The 16754-nt window shown below is 39.0% G+C and overlaps 1 protein-coding gene across 1 annotated transcript; it reads right to left on the bottom strand.

Annotated features, from left to right (window-relative positions):
* Positions 1–256: 256 nt before the first annotated feature.
* On the bottom strand, positions 257–3106 carry LOC140781449 (putative disease resistance protein At1g50180). The gene has a single exon (XM_073127406.1). It carries the CDS (start codon positions 3104–3106, stop codon positions 257–259), a length of 2850 nt encoding a protein of 949 aa, XP_072983507.1.
* Positions 3107–16754: the final 13648 nt, after the last annotated feature.

Below are 16754 nucleotides of genomic sequence, written 5' to 3'. Positions count from 1 at the left end.
CCCATCGTTTAGAATTCATGCCCCATAAGGATTGAAAGAAGTATCGACATAATTAGCGACATACATATAGAGGGTAGTGACTAATATCACTCTACTCTCTCTACCAGAGAAGGAACTTCTAGAAAATGGAGAAATTTTATCAAATCACACTCACAGACTAGAAAAGTAGCAGAGATCAAATTGGTAAAAGATAAATATACATATTGCAAGGTCTTTGGAGACTGGAAGAAGAAATGCTGACACAAAGGATGATCATCTACTTTCTGCCATTGCGTAGGATAATAGAAGGCACGCGTCGAATCTTGTACCAATCTTCTCCTTGCCCCTCCTGGACCCGAAGTAGCAGAGCATGGTGGGGATCTTTCAACTTCAATACCGTAAGTGTTCGAATATACTGTAATTCCTCGGGAAGCATTTCTAATGGACAGCAATGGATAGACAACCGTGCTAGACTGCGTAGTGACCCCGGATGCAGTATGCAGGATGTCACAATACTTAGTTTGCTTAGCTTCAAATATTGAAGATTTGGAAACCCACCTGGAGAGCATACCATTGTTGGCCCGTAGTAGGCGTCATCCTTCAACTTTAAGGTTCTGAGGCTCTGCAGCTGCTCCAAAGTTGGCATTGGATCTGTCTCTAACCTTGAGCAAACCAATGTTAGCTTGGTGAGATACCACAAAAATTCATTGTAGCTAGGTAACTGAGCTGGCTGTATTGGCCCGTCCAACTTCAACTTGTAGAGGAAGAAATGTGTCAAGGTTGTTGGAATCACCTCATATGCAATCGATTCTCCAAGTAACTTCAGAGAAGAAAGACGAGGTAACTCTCTGATTATGCTTGCTAGGGAGCTGTGGTAAGATTCTGATACCTCATCAATTCGAAGGTTTCGGAGGTAGATAAGCGTTGGCAAGTCCTCTACCCAGCTGCCAGGAACTACTTGGTGTAGAGTTTGTAAATTTCTTAAGCCACGAAGTCTTGGAGGAGATACGCGATTCAAATACAAGTGCCGGAGCATGCTAAGCGTCCAGAATTCTTTCGGTAACTCTATGCTTGTACCTCTAATATCCAATGTTTGCAGATGTCGGGCACTTCTTGCTGATATTGGTAAGCGTATTAATTCACTGTCTCTCAGTCCCAAATACCTTAGATGAACCATACTGATTTCAGGTAACAGAGGATAATTAACACCGCGCAATCCCTCCAGCTCCAGCACTCTTAAGTATGTCATGCTATTGGTGGGCAGCGAGTTGATTGTAAGAAGTTTGCGGAGAAGAAGAGGTACCATATTTAGGATGCGTCGAATGGGTCTATAATTATTATGCGCACGTCCTGCAACAATTTGATAATCAATCCTATTTCTGGGAATTACCAAGAGTGCTCGCAGTCTTTTTGTGGAATTGAGGATGGACAAATAATGCAAAGAGTCCACATGCAGCGCAAGACGACGATGTGTGATCTCCCATGGTATCTTCTCTGCATTTAGAGAAGTAGGATCTGTAGTTTGGAAAAATCGACTTTCTCTAGCTTCCCATTTCGATAAGTTTCCTATCAGATCATGAACACGTATCCTCTTAGGAGCCTGATCAGAACCCCTCCTCAGCACTTGAACGAGTGACCTTTGGATTAGCTCTTCCAAGTAATCAATAGCTATTTCTTTCGTCGTCTTTCCTTGCTCCTGTACAATGGAATCATCGATTAAATTATCTGCAACCCACCACTCCACCATCTTGGACACACATATATCAGAACCTTGTCGGAAAGAACCCAAGTAGAGAAAACAAGGCTTCAGATAATTAGGCAGGTCATGATAGCTCAAAGATAGTATCGCTAAGCATTGCCTACGTACATCTGAGGATTCCCAACCCATGTTGTTGACCAAATTCAACCATACTACTGGATTCTTCTCCTTCCTGGACAGTAGAGATCCTAAGACTACCAACGCAAGAGGGAGACCTCCACATCTTTCTGAGAGGCAGTGGCCGAGATCGTCAAGCTCCCGAGGACATACTGGTCTACCTTCCAGAATTGACGCCCGGAAGACTTTACTGAGAAAGAGTTCCCAACTGTCTTCATCGTTTAGAGGTTGCATCACATAGGGACTGAAAGAAGTGTCAACATAATTAGCGACCTCCATAGATCGGGTAGTGATTATCACCCTACTTTCATTTGCACAATTTGGAAGGACTACCTTTATTTGGTCCCAGACTTCATTCCTCCACACGTCGTCCAAGACTATTAGAAACCTTTTCTGGAGCAAGAACTGGCATAGCATCTCTGCATGTTTCCGTCTTATCCACGCTTCCCTTCCATGTGGAGAACTCAGCTCACTCCTCAATTGCGAGGACATTGGAATATCTACCTGGTCCATTATTTCCCACAAAACGTTTCCAACATCAGGATCTTGATTCACTGATACCCATGCACAAGCATCAAAATACTTCCCGGCCCACATATTTTGAAAGTTTTCTTCTTTGGAAAGGGTACTTCTTGAGCCTTGGAAATGCAACGTAGCTTTAGAGGCTCTGTTGTAAACTATAGTAGCAAGAGTTGTCTTGCCACTGCCACCCATACCGGTGATAGCCACTACCTCTCGTCGACCACCAGGAGCCAACAACTTTTGCAACAACGAGTTTGCATCGTTGTCGAGTCCGATAATAACATCATCACCAAGATGAGGAGAAGACCGTCTCCAGATACTACTTGCGGCTCGACTGGAGCCTTCCCCTCCACGTTCATCAGGAGTAGCACTGTATCTGAACCTACGATCAGTAATCTCCTTAATCTTGGCAAGTACACGTTCAATATCTCTTGCAATATCGTGGTGTCTTACTGCTCTTCGGAGAGGACCGTGCGTGTCAACATCGAGCATGAAAGTCTCGACGATGTCATCTGCTTCGTAAGCCACATCCCTTAGTTCCAGCACCCAGTTCTTCGTCCTCTCGTCTTGCCGCTGACGGAAGCTCATGTCCTTCAGGAAGCACTCAATGGCACGCAGCTCTGCTGACAGTGAATTCACTTGATTGCGCACGCCCCAGAGAAGGCCGATTTCTTGGATGATCGGCTTGCCAAGATTGGAAACCAGCTGAGAAACAATAACATCCACCATTAATCTATATATGTTAATTTTGAACTTATTTGGAGTAAGATCTAAAGATTGAGGAATGCTTGCGCAGCTGATGAATTGGTTGCAAATATCATAGTTGATCAATTATGAGAGAGCGGATGGTGGGAATATTAGAATAAATAAGCATACGTAGAACCCTCCAATACCAATCATTTAACGTGGGACTAACGAACAAGTTTGCAAGATTCGTGTTGACCAATAGAAAAACTTCGGGAGGACTCCCTGCAGCACCAAAATATAGGAACTTAGTGCAGCCGATGTGCAGCTGATATTTCGCCATCAAACCAATCATTGACTGGTTTGGCAGCTAATGGTTGGCTTCCAAGATTCAAATTGCAGGAAAGTTCGGCATGTCTAGCAGTTCTACTTTTGTTGGATCTAAGATTAATCATTTACTTATTTTGTGCATATAAACAGGTAGCAGGTTGCTTTCACTTATATTGCTCGATTTCTTTTGATAATATTGAAAAGTTGTTCAGTCTACAAAATGTGCTTAGGTTTCAAATGTTTATTTGTTTACATACAACTATCATTTGTATATTAGTTTCTATATAGAGCATCCTAGGCGGAGAAGCCTTCTCCCCATTTTTTTTTTACCTCTTGGACCAGTTGATCTAAGATGCTTGCCAGCCAAGTCCAGCGACCTTTCCTGATGTTTGGTGCAATGTTAACTATTCGTGAGGTTGGCAATTTGCGATATCTTTGTCTGCCTTACTTGTTCTACATGAGCTTGAACGTTTCTTTTGCTTGTGATTTGTTTCAGTGACTTAATATTGGAGTACCAAATAGCTGCTTAAAGTTGTCAGCAAATGACAAAAAGAATTTGCATTTTTAACTTTCCAAGTGGCCTTCGAAGTAGGGGTTGTAAACGAGCCGAGATCGAGCCGGGCTCTAATCAAGCTTAGATTGAAATTAATTTCAAGCCTATATTTGTAATCAAGCTTGAATGGAAATAATTTCAATTCGAACCAGTTTCGAACTTGAGGCAATTTCGAGTTTAAACGAGCTTAAACGAGCTGTTTAATTAGCAATTTCAAGCCTTATCAATTTCAAACCATTTTCGAGCCTGAGTAAGCTTGAATTAATTTAGGCTTGAATCGAGCTTGAAATAAAACATAATTTAACTATAAAGATATAAGTATTACTAAAATATAAATTATAAGTAATAAAGATAAATGAGTTAGAAAACTACAAGCAACCATATAAATTACAAGTAACAAAGATAATTGTGTCGAAAAACTACAAGCAACCAAAATATAAATTACAAATAATAAAGATAATTGTGTCAGAAAATAATGGCTGAAATTCTGAATGGGTAAAAGGGTTTTTGATTTGATGGTTCATATTAGTTTGATATTACTCATATTATATATATATATATATATATATATATATATATATTCAAATCTTATCGAGCTGACTCGATCGAGCCGGCTCGGGATCAAGCTTGGCTCGAATTTAATTTCGAGCCTAGCTTTAATGATCAAGCTCAGCTCAGCCTATTTTCGAGCCGAGCTTGATCGAACATTATCGAGCCGAGCTGAAACCGAGCTCGAGCCAGCTCGATTATTTTGACAGCCCTAGTTCGAAGGTGCAACACGAGACGTCTAACAATGGAAGTGCAGATGTTGGAATTAAGCTGTAATTAAGACCACTTATCACTATGTTTTGTTTAGGCTTATCCTAAACTAAGCTTAAGTTGTCTAGTGTCAATAGGATCAATTTTAGCACCCGTCCCACAGCTGTGTGTGCACCTTAATTTTCTATCCACACAACACACTAGACAAACATAACTGATACCGAAGGTAACACAAATGCTACCGAATGAACATTTTTCACTTCCATATATAAAATCCATCACGTTGGAGTTGAGCACGCTCCTTTTCCACTCAGAATCCACCAAGGGAAAAATAGGAGCAAACAATAAAAATTCCTTTTCCTCAAATATAATTATTTAATAACTAAAAATAATATTTTCTTTTCTACTCATAAGAAAATGCTACATTTATAGCCCTCATTTAGAGGTGAAAATTAGACGGATTAAATCCAACCCGACTTGAATTCCACATTTAGATCAATCCAAATATGAGTTTCTTCTTTTGCTATCTATCTCAGATTTGGATTCGTATACAGATAGAGTTTTGCACAAATTTTTGGATTCAAATCTAGCTACTATTAAATATTAATTGGCTGGAGACATATTCAGATACCGCTAGAAGAAATCATTTTGGGCATTTTGGTTCGTACTAAGATTAAGATCTTCCTTTTGGAAGAGTTGTGTTGGAACAAGCTTGCGATATGCAATACCTTGCAGTATGTAGGGTTGGGCTCAGACCTTTTTTGCTCTATTTGTCACTTTCACAGTGAATCCAATAAATGACTTCTCCCATTCTAGCTTTTGCTAATCGAGATTGCATCTCGGTCTTTTGAAATTTGGGTCTGAGCCAGCCCAATTGGGAGAAGAGTTGGCCTTCGTGGGAGATGGCCTTCCCCCCTCCCTAGAGAGCTCTTCTCCATTCTATCGATTGTAGTGTCCTTTTGGCATATCTTGCTACATCGCGATAATGTATAGAAATATCTAGACAAAGGATGTTTGTGAGGAATTTACTCAATGACGATAGTGTAGGAGTTGAATTATGTAAAGAGGTGCTTACACAAATATGGCATGATTACAATGCTAATAATAAAAGGATAGAGATATGCTATATAAGAAATGTAAGTTAACTAGGAAAGAAGAAACTTGCTTTATAAAGAATATAATAAGATAGAATTAAACATATACAATTGGTGTAGATGCACTTTCCTTATTAGCACCTAGAGAATCTGTGATGGAATAATTATGTAGGTGCATCTTCCTTATTAGCATCTAGATGTTGTGAGCATCTTCCTCGTATCATATTCTTCATCAATGGGATTGTGATCCTTAATATTTGCTGACAAACTTGGTTCAAGGATGAGACCAAGTTTAGTATGTAAAATGAAGTAGAGGAGCCTTAGACAAAGGCGTAGTAAAGATATCAGTAAGCTAGGTAGAAGATGGAATATATTATGTTTGAAGTAGACCTAGAGCCACCCTCTCGCGAACATAGTGGTAGTCAATCTGAATGTGCTTGCTACTACTGTGAAACACTAAGTTGACTATCATGAAAAGAGCACTGAGGTTATCACAAAAGAGGATTCTAGGGCTGAATAGAAAAACACCCAAATCATAGAAAAGATAAGAGAGCCATGTTAGCTCAGCAATTGCATGAGCCATTGTGCAATATTAGGCTTCCAAATTGGAACAAGCAACAGTATTTGCTTTTTGGTATTCCATGAGATCATGATGCTCTAAAAGCTGAGACTAGATTTTGAATGAATCATACTGAGGTGGATAGTGCCTTGCACATAAAGAAGCACACATCTAACCATCTTGAAATGAGCAATGCTAGGATCCTACATAAATTAAAAAATATAATTAATAGAAAAAGATAGATCAGATTTAGTCAAGGTTAGGTATTGTAAAGCTTTAACGATTTTTGCGATATTGCACAGGATCATGACAAGGCTCATAAAGTCATGTAGCATATTGTGTTCTCATGTCTTTCATGAAGAACTCAATTTGTAGAAGATTGAGAAAGTCATTAATTAAGATGGAATCTAAACCTGTGACAAGCATATCATCTACGTATAATAGCAATATGAGTTTTCCATGAGAAGAATAAAAAATAAATAATAATAATAATAATAAATCAGTAATAGTACATTTGAAACCATAGGATAAAATGAAGGAACTAAACCTACCGAACTAAGCTTGAGGGGCTTGTTTAAGCCCATAGAGTCATGTAGCTTGCATATATATATATATATATAATGAGTATGAGACTGAAAACTTGCTAGTTGTTCCATATATACATATATAGGGCACTCTATAGGAATTCATTTTTAACATCTAACAGACCTAACTCCCAATTATGAATGATAGCAAGAGATAGAACAAGAGGTATTGAAGCTGGGCAAATTACAAGTGAAAAAGCTTATTTGTAATCGATCCCATCTACTTATTGAAACCCCATTGCAACTAGTCGGGCTTTAAGGTGATCAAGAGAGCCATCTGAATGTAATTTTGTCTTATAGACCCAGTTGTAGTTGATCACATGTATTGAGGGTAATCTGAGGAATAAGTGACCATGAGGAATTATAATGCAATGCATTTATTTCTTCTTTCATTACTTGAGCCAACCTGGGTGAGCAAGAGCAATTTTAATAGTCTTAGGTTCCTTGGGAAGATTACAAACAATATGAATGAGAGCATATTTGAGGTTTGGTTTACGAACTCCATCTTTTGCTTTTGTAATCATTGGATGTTGGATAACTGGACATGAGTGGGAGACTAATAGTGGTAAAGCAAGCTCATAACTAAGATTTTCATTAAATTATCCATCTGCTTGACTAGAAAGAGAATTGTGCGTAGAAATAGGTGGCTCAAGAGGTATACTCCTAGCAGAAGAAGGCACAAGAGTAGGTGGCATGGATTCAGCAAGTATATAGGAGGGATTTGGTTAGCTGCAATGGACTTGACAAGCCGACAAGAATCGAGGCATGTGGAATGGGAAAATTTGCCATCTCATGGTGAACCTGCACATAAGTAGGAGTGTTAGTAGCATTAGTTAAAGAAATATCAACACTTGGAGAAGAAAACCATTGTTTAAAAGTAGTTATATTAATTCCTTCTAGTAAAGAAGCATGAAGATTTCTAGGTTGTTTGTAAGGAAAAATTATCTCATTAAATGCAACATGACACGAAATATAAAACTTGCATTTAAGAGGGTAGAAGAATTTATACCATTTATGCTTATCACCATGACCTAGAAAAACACAAGAGACTTAATGAACTATTTCATTTTGCTGAAGATAAGAGGTGAATTTAGTGCAAGATTATTTGCCACCACCATTGTTTTGTAAGACTTTCATCTTCTCATCAAAATAACAATTTGCAAATTTCTCAAAGTTAAGAAAAGCATGATAAAATTTTGATTCGTGTCATAATGGTATTAGTCATTTATAATATGTATAATCATCAATAAGTAAAGCATAGATCACTCCCAACAATGAATAGTAGTATAACCCTTTTGAAACAAATTTGACACTCCACAACCTTTTCATTGTGATGTTTTGAAGTAGTGGGTCGCGATGGGTGAGTGAAGGATGATAGCTTAATTTGAGTAAGTCAGGGAGCATGGTTGGCAAGATTGAAGCCACGTTCTTTAGAGCTGAAGGAGCTCTTGATATAGTGAACCTTATTATTTTTAAGACCTAGAGATTAAAAGCATAATGTGCACCAAAGAATAAACTTATTGAAGCTAACATGACTCTCATAACTTTGTAGCAAGGGAAATGATCTCAACATAAGAGGGAAGGGGTGGACATGACATAGAAATAGTAAATGACTCATATTTCAGCCCAAATCTATTAAGTAATGAGAAGGCCTTATTCTTATCATTAACAAGATAGCCAATAGCAGCAGGATTGTCAAATATGAATTTAAACTAATACGATTCGTCACCGATGTCGTTTCGAGTATGGATACACTTTAGGAGTGTCTTTGTTTCTTATTTTAGTGTTTAATTCTTCAAAAAAAATTAACTTTTCTATATGTCGCGTTCAAACGCGAGTGGAGTGCGTTCGAACACGCTTGTGAATGCCTGTATCAGGTTCGCACATCCAGAGAGTGTGAAATGTGCGTTCGAACGCCGCATTCGAACGCGCATGCGAACGCCTACATCGTGTTCGCACATACAGAGAATGTAAAATGTGCGCTCGAACATGATCGGGTGCGTTCGAACACAGTCGGCGAAAATCTACTATTTTAGGGTTAATAATTGCCATTTTTGAATTATTTGGTTAGCCTCTAAAGGTGTGGATGGCAACCATGGAATCATTATTAAATGAATTGAGTTTTGCCTTTTCTCCTTCATCTTCTTCTCTCCCGTTCTCTCATTCCCTGGCATCGCCGCTTCTAGCCTCCCTCGACCGGCCAATCACCCTAGTCCCTTAGGGGCGGCCCACTCTTCCCCCTTCTTCCAATTTATCCATCACTTTGCCCTAACCCTTCCATCACCCATAACCCTTCCACCACCATTTATTCACCGGTGCCACCCCATTAACGTTGGTCCATCAATCTCCACCATCTCCACCATCTCCAAGGATTTTGTGCCTCCATCCACGGATCCTAAGATAGGCTTCCCAATGTCCATCCAGTAATCGGACTATATCTCAAGATCCCAACATCCGATTCACCAAAAATTTGATCTATTGGAAAGCCTTTTCTGGGGCTATAACATATCAAAATTTCACGTCGATCCGACATCTGAATCTTTCGGGATCTATTTTCAAATTTCCATATCAGATCATGTTTAGATTTGAAAATCGAAAAGGATCGAACCTTGGCCTAAGGAGAGATCGTATCAAGCTGGTATCAGAGCTAGGTTTCTCGGACACATGCTTCCTATGACGACAACCAGAGCCATGGCTGCACGGCGAGAGGAGGAAGAAGAGATTCTCCTAATAGAGGGAGAACAGTTGCGGGGACTTCCACCTGTAGAACCGCCCGACCAAATCGGAATATGGAAGAGCCTAGCTTTCAAGCCATGTTTGGGTCTCTTACCGAACAAATGGCCATCAACAACCAGACGATGACTGAGATGATGCGATAATTATGGGAGACAAGGGAAACTATGGTAAACGGGAATGCACCATCGACCCCACGACGTGAGTCCACCCTTACGAACCCACCGCCATCAGTTCAGAACTTGCAACCACAAGAGCCTCTGCTGCCGCCACCCTATGGGTAGAGACAAGCAAGGATGGTTCCCCCGACCCACTTGCAGGTGAGCCCATCCGACAAGAGAACCACTATGGAGATTGTCTTGGAGATCTAGATCCGTGGGCGGGGCAATACGAACCAAAACTGCGTCGAGTTAATCAAAATCAAAGGAGGGATCATCAACCATTCATGGTGCATCCTCCTCCGATTAGACAAGGACTTGGATATGATCTGGATCGAGACAACGGTATCCGTGGGCAAATCATGTGTCTTAAATTTCTCAAATTCAAAGGTGGTGATCCGATTGATTGGTTGTATAGGGCGGAGCAAGTCTTCGCATACCAAGGTATAGCGAAAGAATACAAGGTGACACTTGCAAGCGTCCACCTTGAAGATGCAGCACTTCATTAGTTTCGAGCAGCCAATGCCCATGAAGCTATTGAAACTTGGGTTGACTTTTGCGCCGATATCACGCAATGATTTAGGGCATTGCGGTATGAAGACTTTGATGCTCTCCTCTCAAAGACAGTGCAAAGGACCACAGTTGGGGCATACCAAGAAGAATTTGAAAGGATAAGTAGCCAATGCCAACCCCCAATGACAGATCAGCAACTTCGCAGCACCTTCATCTCTGCGCTACGGGGAGACATACAAGTTGACGTGAGGGCTTTAAGGCCTAGAACCTTAAAGAGGCCTTCGAAGATGCAGTGCTCATAGAAGATAAACATCGGGCCATGAAGTTACACCTGAAACAGAATTGAACAAGCCAAGGAATCCGCAATCCGGTTCAACCAACCATAGCGGTAGGAAATATTACCGGCGTACCAAGAACCGTTGCTGCAATGGTGCCTCCTTGAGCGCCCCTAAAGCCATCCCAAGATGTGAAGTACGCACCTAGAGGTCCGGGACGAGCACTCACACCTGCTCAAGTGGAGGAACGAAGAGCCAAAGGCCCATGCTTTCGTTATGATGAGATGTTTGTACTCGGGCATCGCTAAACCAATGGGATCAGTGATGCTAATCGACGGATTAGAGGAGGCTGAGGATGAGATTGCAAATGAAGATGAGGGTGTGGCTGGATAGCAAGGAGGAGAAGCTAAGGAGCGACTTGTAGAGGACATGATGGCCGAGATCTCCCTCCACGCCTATTCTGGGACAGCCACACCAAGGACTTTGCGGGTGAACGGTGTAATCAAGACAACCATAGTGACAATTTTGATCGACACCGGGTCCACCCACAACTTTATTGACAAGAGGCTTCTTAGGAAGATTGGGCTTGAATCAGAACCCACGAAAGGGTTCGACGTGATGATTGCAGATGGCACCACATTGCGGGCATATTTTATTTGGGGAGGTATGGAATTGAAGGTGCAAAGCCAAACTTTCACATTGGATCTTTATCCGTTGGCCTTGCGAGGTGCCGACATTATTTTGAGGACTCAATGTCTTCAAAGCTTGGGGCCTGTGACATTTGATTTTGAAAGAGCACTTAGACACACGTATGTATCTAAACCCTAGGCAATGATATAACTTCTTAAGTAAAAAGTAAAAGAAATATTAAAAAATAAAAGCAAAGATGGACGCCAAGATTTTAACGTGAAAAAACCCAAATTCACGGATCCAAACTCGAATCAAAACTAATCACTAGAATAGTAACAGTTACAAGACTGACTCACAAAACAACCCGTCGATCCCCATGACTTTGTTCCTTTCAGTCTTGCTCGCTAGAACCCACGATTCACTGCTTCTCGTGATTGTTATCCAATCTTAGTAGCCCTTGAGATTGATCTTTCATTTAGATAGTCCTTAAGACGAAAGATTAAGCCTTGTAGAAGAGTCGGACCTTGTTGGTTGAAGAAACGATGTAGCCTCAAGAATTCTCCTTCAAATTGCTTTATCAACCCCGCTAGAGTTAGGGCATCACAATGCTTATATATGATCTCCAAGATAAAGTCAAATCCAAGTCTTATCCAAACTCACGAAAGTCTAAAAATTACAAACTTTGTAGGTGCGTTCAAACGTGGCTCGGGTGCGTCCGAACGGCCTGACTTGATCTCAGGTGCGTTCGAATGGACCCAAATGCATTCAAACGCGGTGGCTTGATTTTCACAGGTTACGTTCGAATAGGTAAGTACACTCCTTTAGATGTGTGAACGCGCTATGAATGTAGCAAGGTGCGTTTGAACGGCCTATGACTGCGTTCAATCGTGCGTAGAAACAACACTCTTTGTCTATGCGAATGCCTGCGCTCACGTTCGAACGCACTTGTGAACGCCACTCTCTGTTTGTGCGAACGCCTACGCTCGCATTCGAACGCCTGCGCTCGCATTCGAACGCTTGTGTTCGCGTTCGAACGTGCTTATGAACGTCATTTTCTGTCTGTGCGAACGCCAACATTCGTGTTCGAACGCGCTTTAAAACACCAGTCACTGTCTATGCAAACGCACTATGAACGCGGTGTGAATGCGATGTGAACTCAAAAACTTTTCTCCTTTGATCTTGCAATTTTTCAAACCAAATATTTTCTAGACTTGTATAAATGCTTATGTACATGTATAAAAACACTTAGAATATTTTGTAAATGATTGCCAACACTAAAAACCTTACAATCTCCCCCTTTGACAATTTGTGACAAAATATCTAGTTTACAATAATTACAAAGAATCTTAAATGAGCATTCAATCCCTGCAAATAAAAAAAAGTTTTATTCACTAGTTTACAAGTCTAAAAGTTTTATCACTTCAATCCCTGCAAATAAAAAAAATATACCAATCCAAGATCAAGTGAAAATAACTTGAAGTGAAAGATTATATATTCACTAAGCAATAATAAAAGTCACTAAACAATTCAAGCACAATAATGCATGTCAAGTTATCAAGCAAACACAAGTTATCAAGCAAATTAACATACAGTAAATTTCCCCTAAACACATGATCTCTTCTAAACTAACTCTCCCCCTTTTTGACACAAATTACTTAAGACTAAGAACTAGGAGGAAACTGACAATGGAGGATTGACAACACCGAGTCGAGCACTGTCCCCTAACGAGCTTGCTCAGCCCGTAAGTCATTCACGGCCAATTGTAAGTCCTGCACCTGAGTGCTAAGCTTATCAAACCGTTTAGTGAAATGTGAAAAATTTCCCTCAGGATGATATGAGTCATCGTTAGATATGTCATTAGAACTGTCTTGGTGTGATCGACTTTCAGCGATGGAAGAGGAGGTTGGCTTGTAAGGAGACGGTGGATCATAAGCTTGACTCCTCTTAATTGTGATCCGACCCAATGGTTTCTGTGCAGTAATTGAAGCTTCTGTGATGTCCACTCTCACACCACTCTGCATGCACAGTTTGGTGATGAAAATACTAAATGGCAAACCTTCACGAGAAGCTTCTTTTTGTGCAGCTGTCAAAATAGAATAATATATTATAGCAGGCAAATTAATAGAAACCCCTGACAGCATCGCATGAAGGAGAAAGGCCCGGTCCTGACTGATACTGGAATGCCAAGTCTTCGAAGTGATATTATAGAGACAGATGAGATTTAACATGCGAGCCACCGATGTCAGTTTCGCATGTGGCATTATGTTACCTATCCACTCTTCCCCTTGTAATATACATCACCAATATAATCTTGAACAGTAGGAAGAGGCTCAGAAGATGGATACTCGAACTCACCATCAGGAAGTTAGAATTCAGCACGTATGACTTTAGAGTCCAAGTAAACGGATACCCCTCAGACGGTGGACCGTATATATCATTCCAAAAGAGTGGCATTACTGAAAAACTCCCGGACAACCTCCACATACGCTGTCCCGTCCATCCGACACACTGACAGTCATTCTCGCGCAGTGAACATCTTTTCTATCCCCAAGGCGGCAAAATCAGAGATAACAATCGGCCTTTCACAGATTATCGGATGAATTCTAAAATTGTGTTTGTATCTCCCTGCAGCATTTGATGAAGAGAACTAGGGAGCCGAAGATGGTGATGAAGGCGGCCTTGGCTTCTTGGAAACTACAGCTTTTTTAGGCATTCTAGAGAAAAAAACAAATTGCAAAATTCAACACATGCCCAAAGCATACAAAAAATAACAAGAAAGCCAAAAAAATTTAGAAACCATGAAAGCACTAAGTGAAATCCATCTTCCACTAGAAAAAGCAAATTTGTCACGTTCAATCGCTAAAAAAACATCAAGATATTAACTCTATCATGATCAAAACTAAAAAATGCATGAAATTAACCAAGATCAAGAGGCTAATTTGAATAAAAAAATAAGAAAGTATTCACGATCATACCTCACAAAAAGTGATGAAAAACTTGAAGATTCGCCCAAAAGACTCTAGATCCGGAGGAGAAATAGCCTTTGAAAGAGTTTCAAGTGAAAATTTTGGTGAAAAACATGAAGATCTTGAAGATTTGGGAGAGTGGAAAGGAAGGGATTCTATGGTTTGAAAGGAGGAAGATGAAAACCCTCGGGTTCGAACGCGCCAGTCACTGCGTTCGAATGCAAGTTCGAACTCAAGAAGCTTGCGTTCGAATGCCATCATTTTTTTTAAATCAGTAAAAAAAATCTAAAAAATATTTTTGGAGATGCATTTCTAAAAATTCAAAATAGATTCAAAACATAGAATATGACAATCAAATGAAATAAGTCACACAGATCAATCAAATCATCAAGAGCATATTATGATCAACTCTAACTCATCACTCAAATTATAAATTAATCTTGATTGATCATAACAATATGCATATGCAAGTTGAGCATAGACAACATGAAACAATCTCATTAAATAAACTTTCCTATTTAAACAATGATGCAACACAGTAGTCAAACCGACTTAGTATATAATTTTGCATTTTTGACTTATTCACCAGAACTTGATAGAAATTTTTCCTGTTTTTTTTTTCACTAAAACCATATAGGTGCAATGATGGCTTTCACACATGAGTAGATAGCCCTTTTCTTGTAGTACATATTAAATAATGTGCAAATAGATATTCACATATAGCACCCTTTTTTTTTGAAAATTTTTCAAGCAATGTACTAAGTCAAACTGGACTCTAAATAAGATGGCTTTCACTCTAACTCATTGTAGCTATTTTCATTGATCTTTTATGAACATATTACTGATAACTAAACATGAGGTCAAATTATGCAAATCAAAGTCAATAATGAGTTATCTAAGAAAATATTTTATGATGTCATGCTCACTCAAGAATATACACACATTATAAGTGCATTAAATTTAACTTAATTATTATAGAAGTCGAGATAGTGAATAAATCATAAATGACACAATATACTACAAGATGACAAAATTGACTATAATAACTCAATAATCAAGAAAAAAATCATATTTATATGTCAAGAATATATTTTTGAATCTAGAAGTGCATCATTTTTTTAAAGAAGCTCTCAAACAATCTAGAACTAAAACCAAAAAAAATTTAGAGTAAAAAAAAACCTAAAAAAATGAAAAGAAATAAAAACACGCAAACCAAAACATAAATTCCTAAAGAAATCAGTCCAAAGCACAAATCTCTAAAGAAGTACGAAAATACTCAAATCTTTGTACATCCAAAGATTTTGTAACTGTTTCTTTGTCTCAACATGTTCTAGTGCTATTACTTTATCTTCAACTAACTCCCATATAAAATAATGTCAGATATCAATGTGTTTTGTACGGAGTGTTGAATATAATTTTTTGATATATTAATAACACTCATATTGTCACAATAAAGCACCATAGTATCTTGTTCAATGCTATAATCCTTAACCATCTGTTTCATCCATAATAACTGAGAACAACAACTTCCCGCTGCAATGTACTCGGCCTTTACAATAGATATTGAACCTGCCCAATCAAAATCTGTGTATCCCGATATGATAGCACCCAAGTCATAAGTAAACCAGATACCCAAATTAACTGTGTCACTAACATATTTTATGATACGTTTCACGGTAAACAAATGTGTCTCATTAGGTTCAAAATGAAACCTAGCACACACACCCACACTAAATACAATATCTGGTCTACTAGCAGTTAAGTACAAAAGACTACCAATCATGCTCCTATATAGTGTCTAATCAACACTTTTTCCTGAAATGTCCTTTCCTAGTTTAGTAGTTGTACTCATAGGAGTTCTAGTATGTTTTGCATTTTCTAACCTAAATTTAGTCACTAGATCATTAGCATACTTGGTTTGAGCGATAAAAATCTCTCTCTCAAATTGAGTAATTTGAAGTCCTAAAAAGAACTTCAACTCACCCATTATGCTTATTTCAAAATAACTGTGCATGATATATGCAAACTCCTTAGCCAAAGATTGGCTTGTTGCTCGGAAGATAATGTCATCTACATATATTTGTGCCACAAACAAACTCTTGTTCTCACGTCTAATGAACAATATCTTATCCACTCCCCCTCGAGTGAATCCCGCATCCATTAAAAAAGTGGTCAACTTTTCATACCAAGCTCTTGGAGCTTGGTTTAGCCGGTAGAGGGTCTTTTTTAATTTAAACACATGAGAAAAAAATTTATGATCTTCGAAACCCTTAGGTTGTTCCACATATACATCTTCATTTAGAATACCATTCAAGAAAGCACTTTTAATATTCATTTGAAATAATTTAAATTTTAAAGGACAAGTAATGACAAGCACTATACGAATAGACTCTAATCTAGCAACAAAAGCAAATGTCTCATCAAAATCTATACCTTCAATCTGAGTGTATCTCTGTGCTACTTGTCTCACTTTATTTCAAACTAAATTGTCATGTTCATCACTTTTATTCTTATATATCTATTTTATTTCAATTACGTT

The sequence above is a fragment of the Typha latifolia genome, chromosome 2, assembly GCF_019914945.1.
Source record: "Typha latifolia isolate L0001 chromosome 2, TyphaL0001v2, whole genome shotgun sequence".
NCBI lineage: Eukaryota > Viridiplantae > Streptophyta > Magnoliopsida > Poales > Typhaceae > Typha > Typha latifolia.
The sequence above is the reverse complement of the archived record's forward strand: the minus strand, read 5'-3'. Positions and strand labels throughout refer to the sequence as shown.

Coding starts and splice junctions, on each gene's coding strand:
- LOC140781449 (XM_073127406.1), bottom strand. CDS start 3,106: ATGGTGGATGTTATTGTTTCTCAGCTGGTTTCCAATCTTGGCAAGCCG.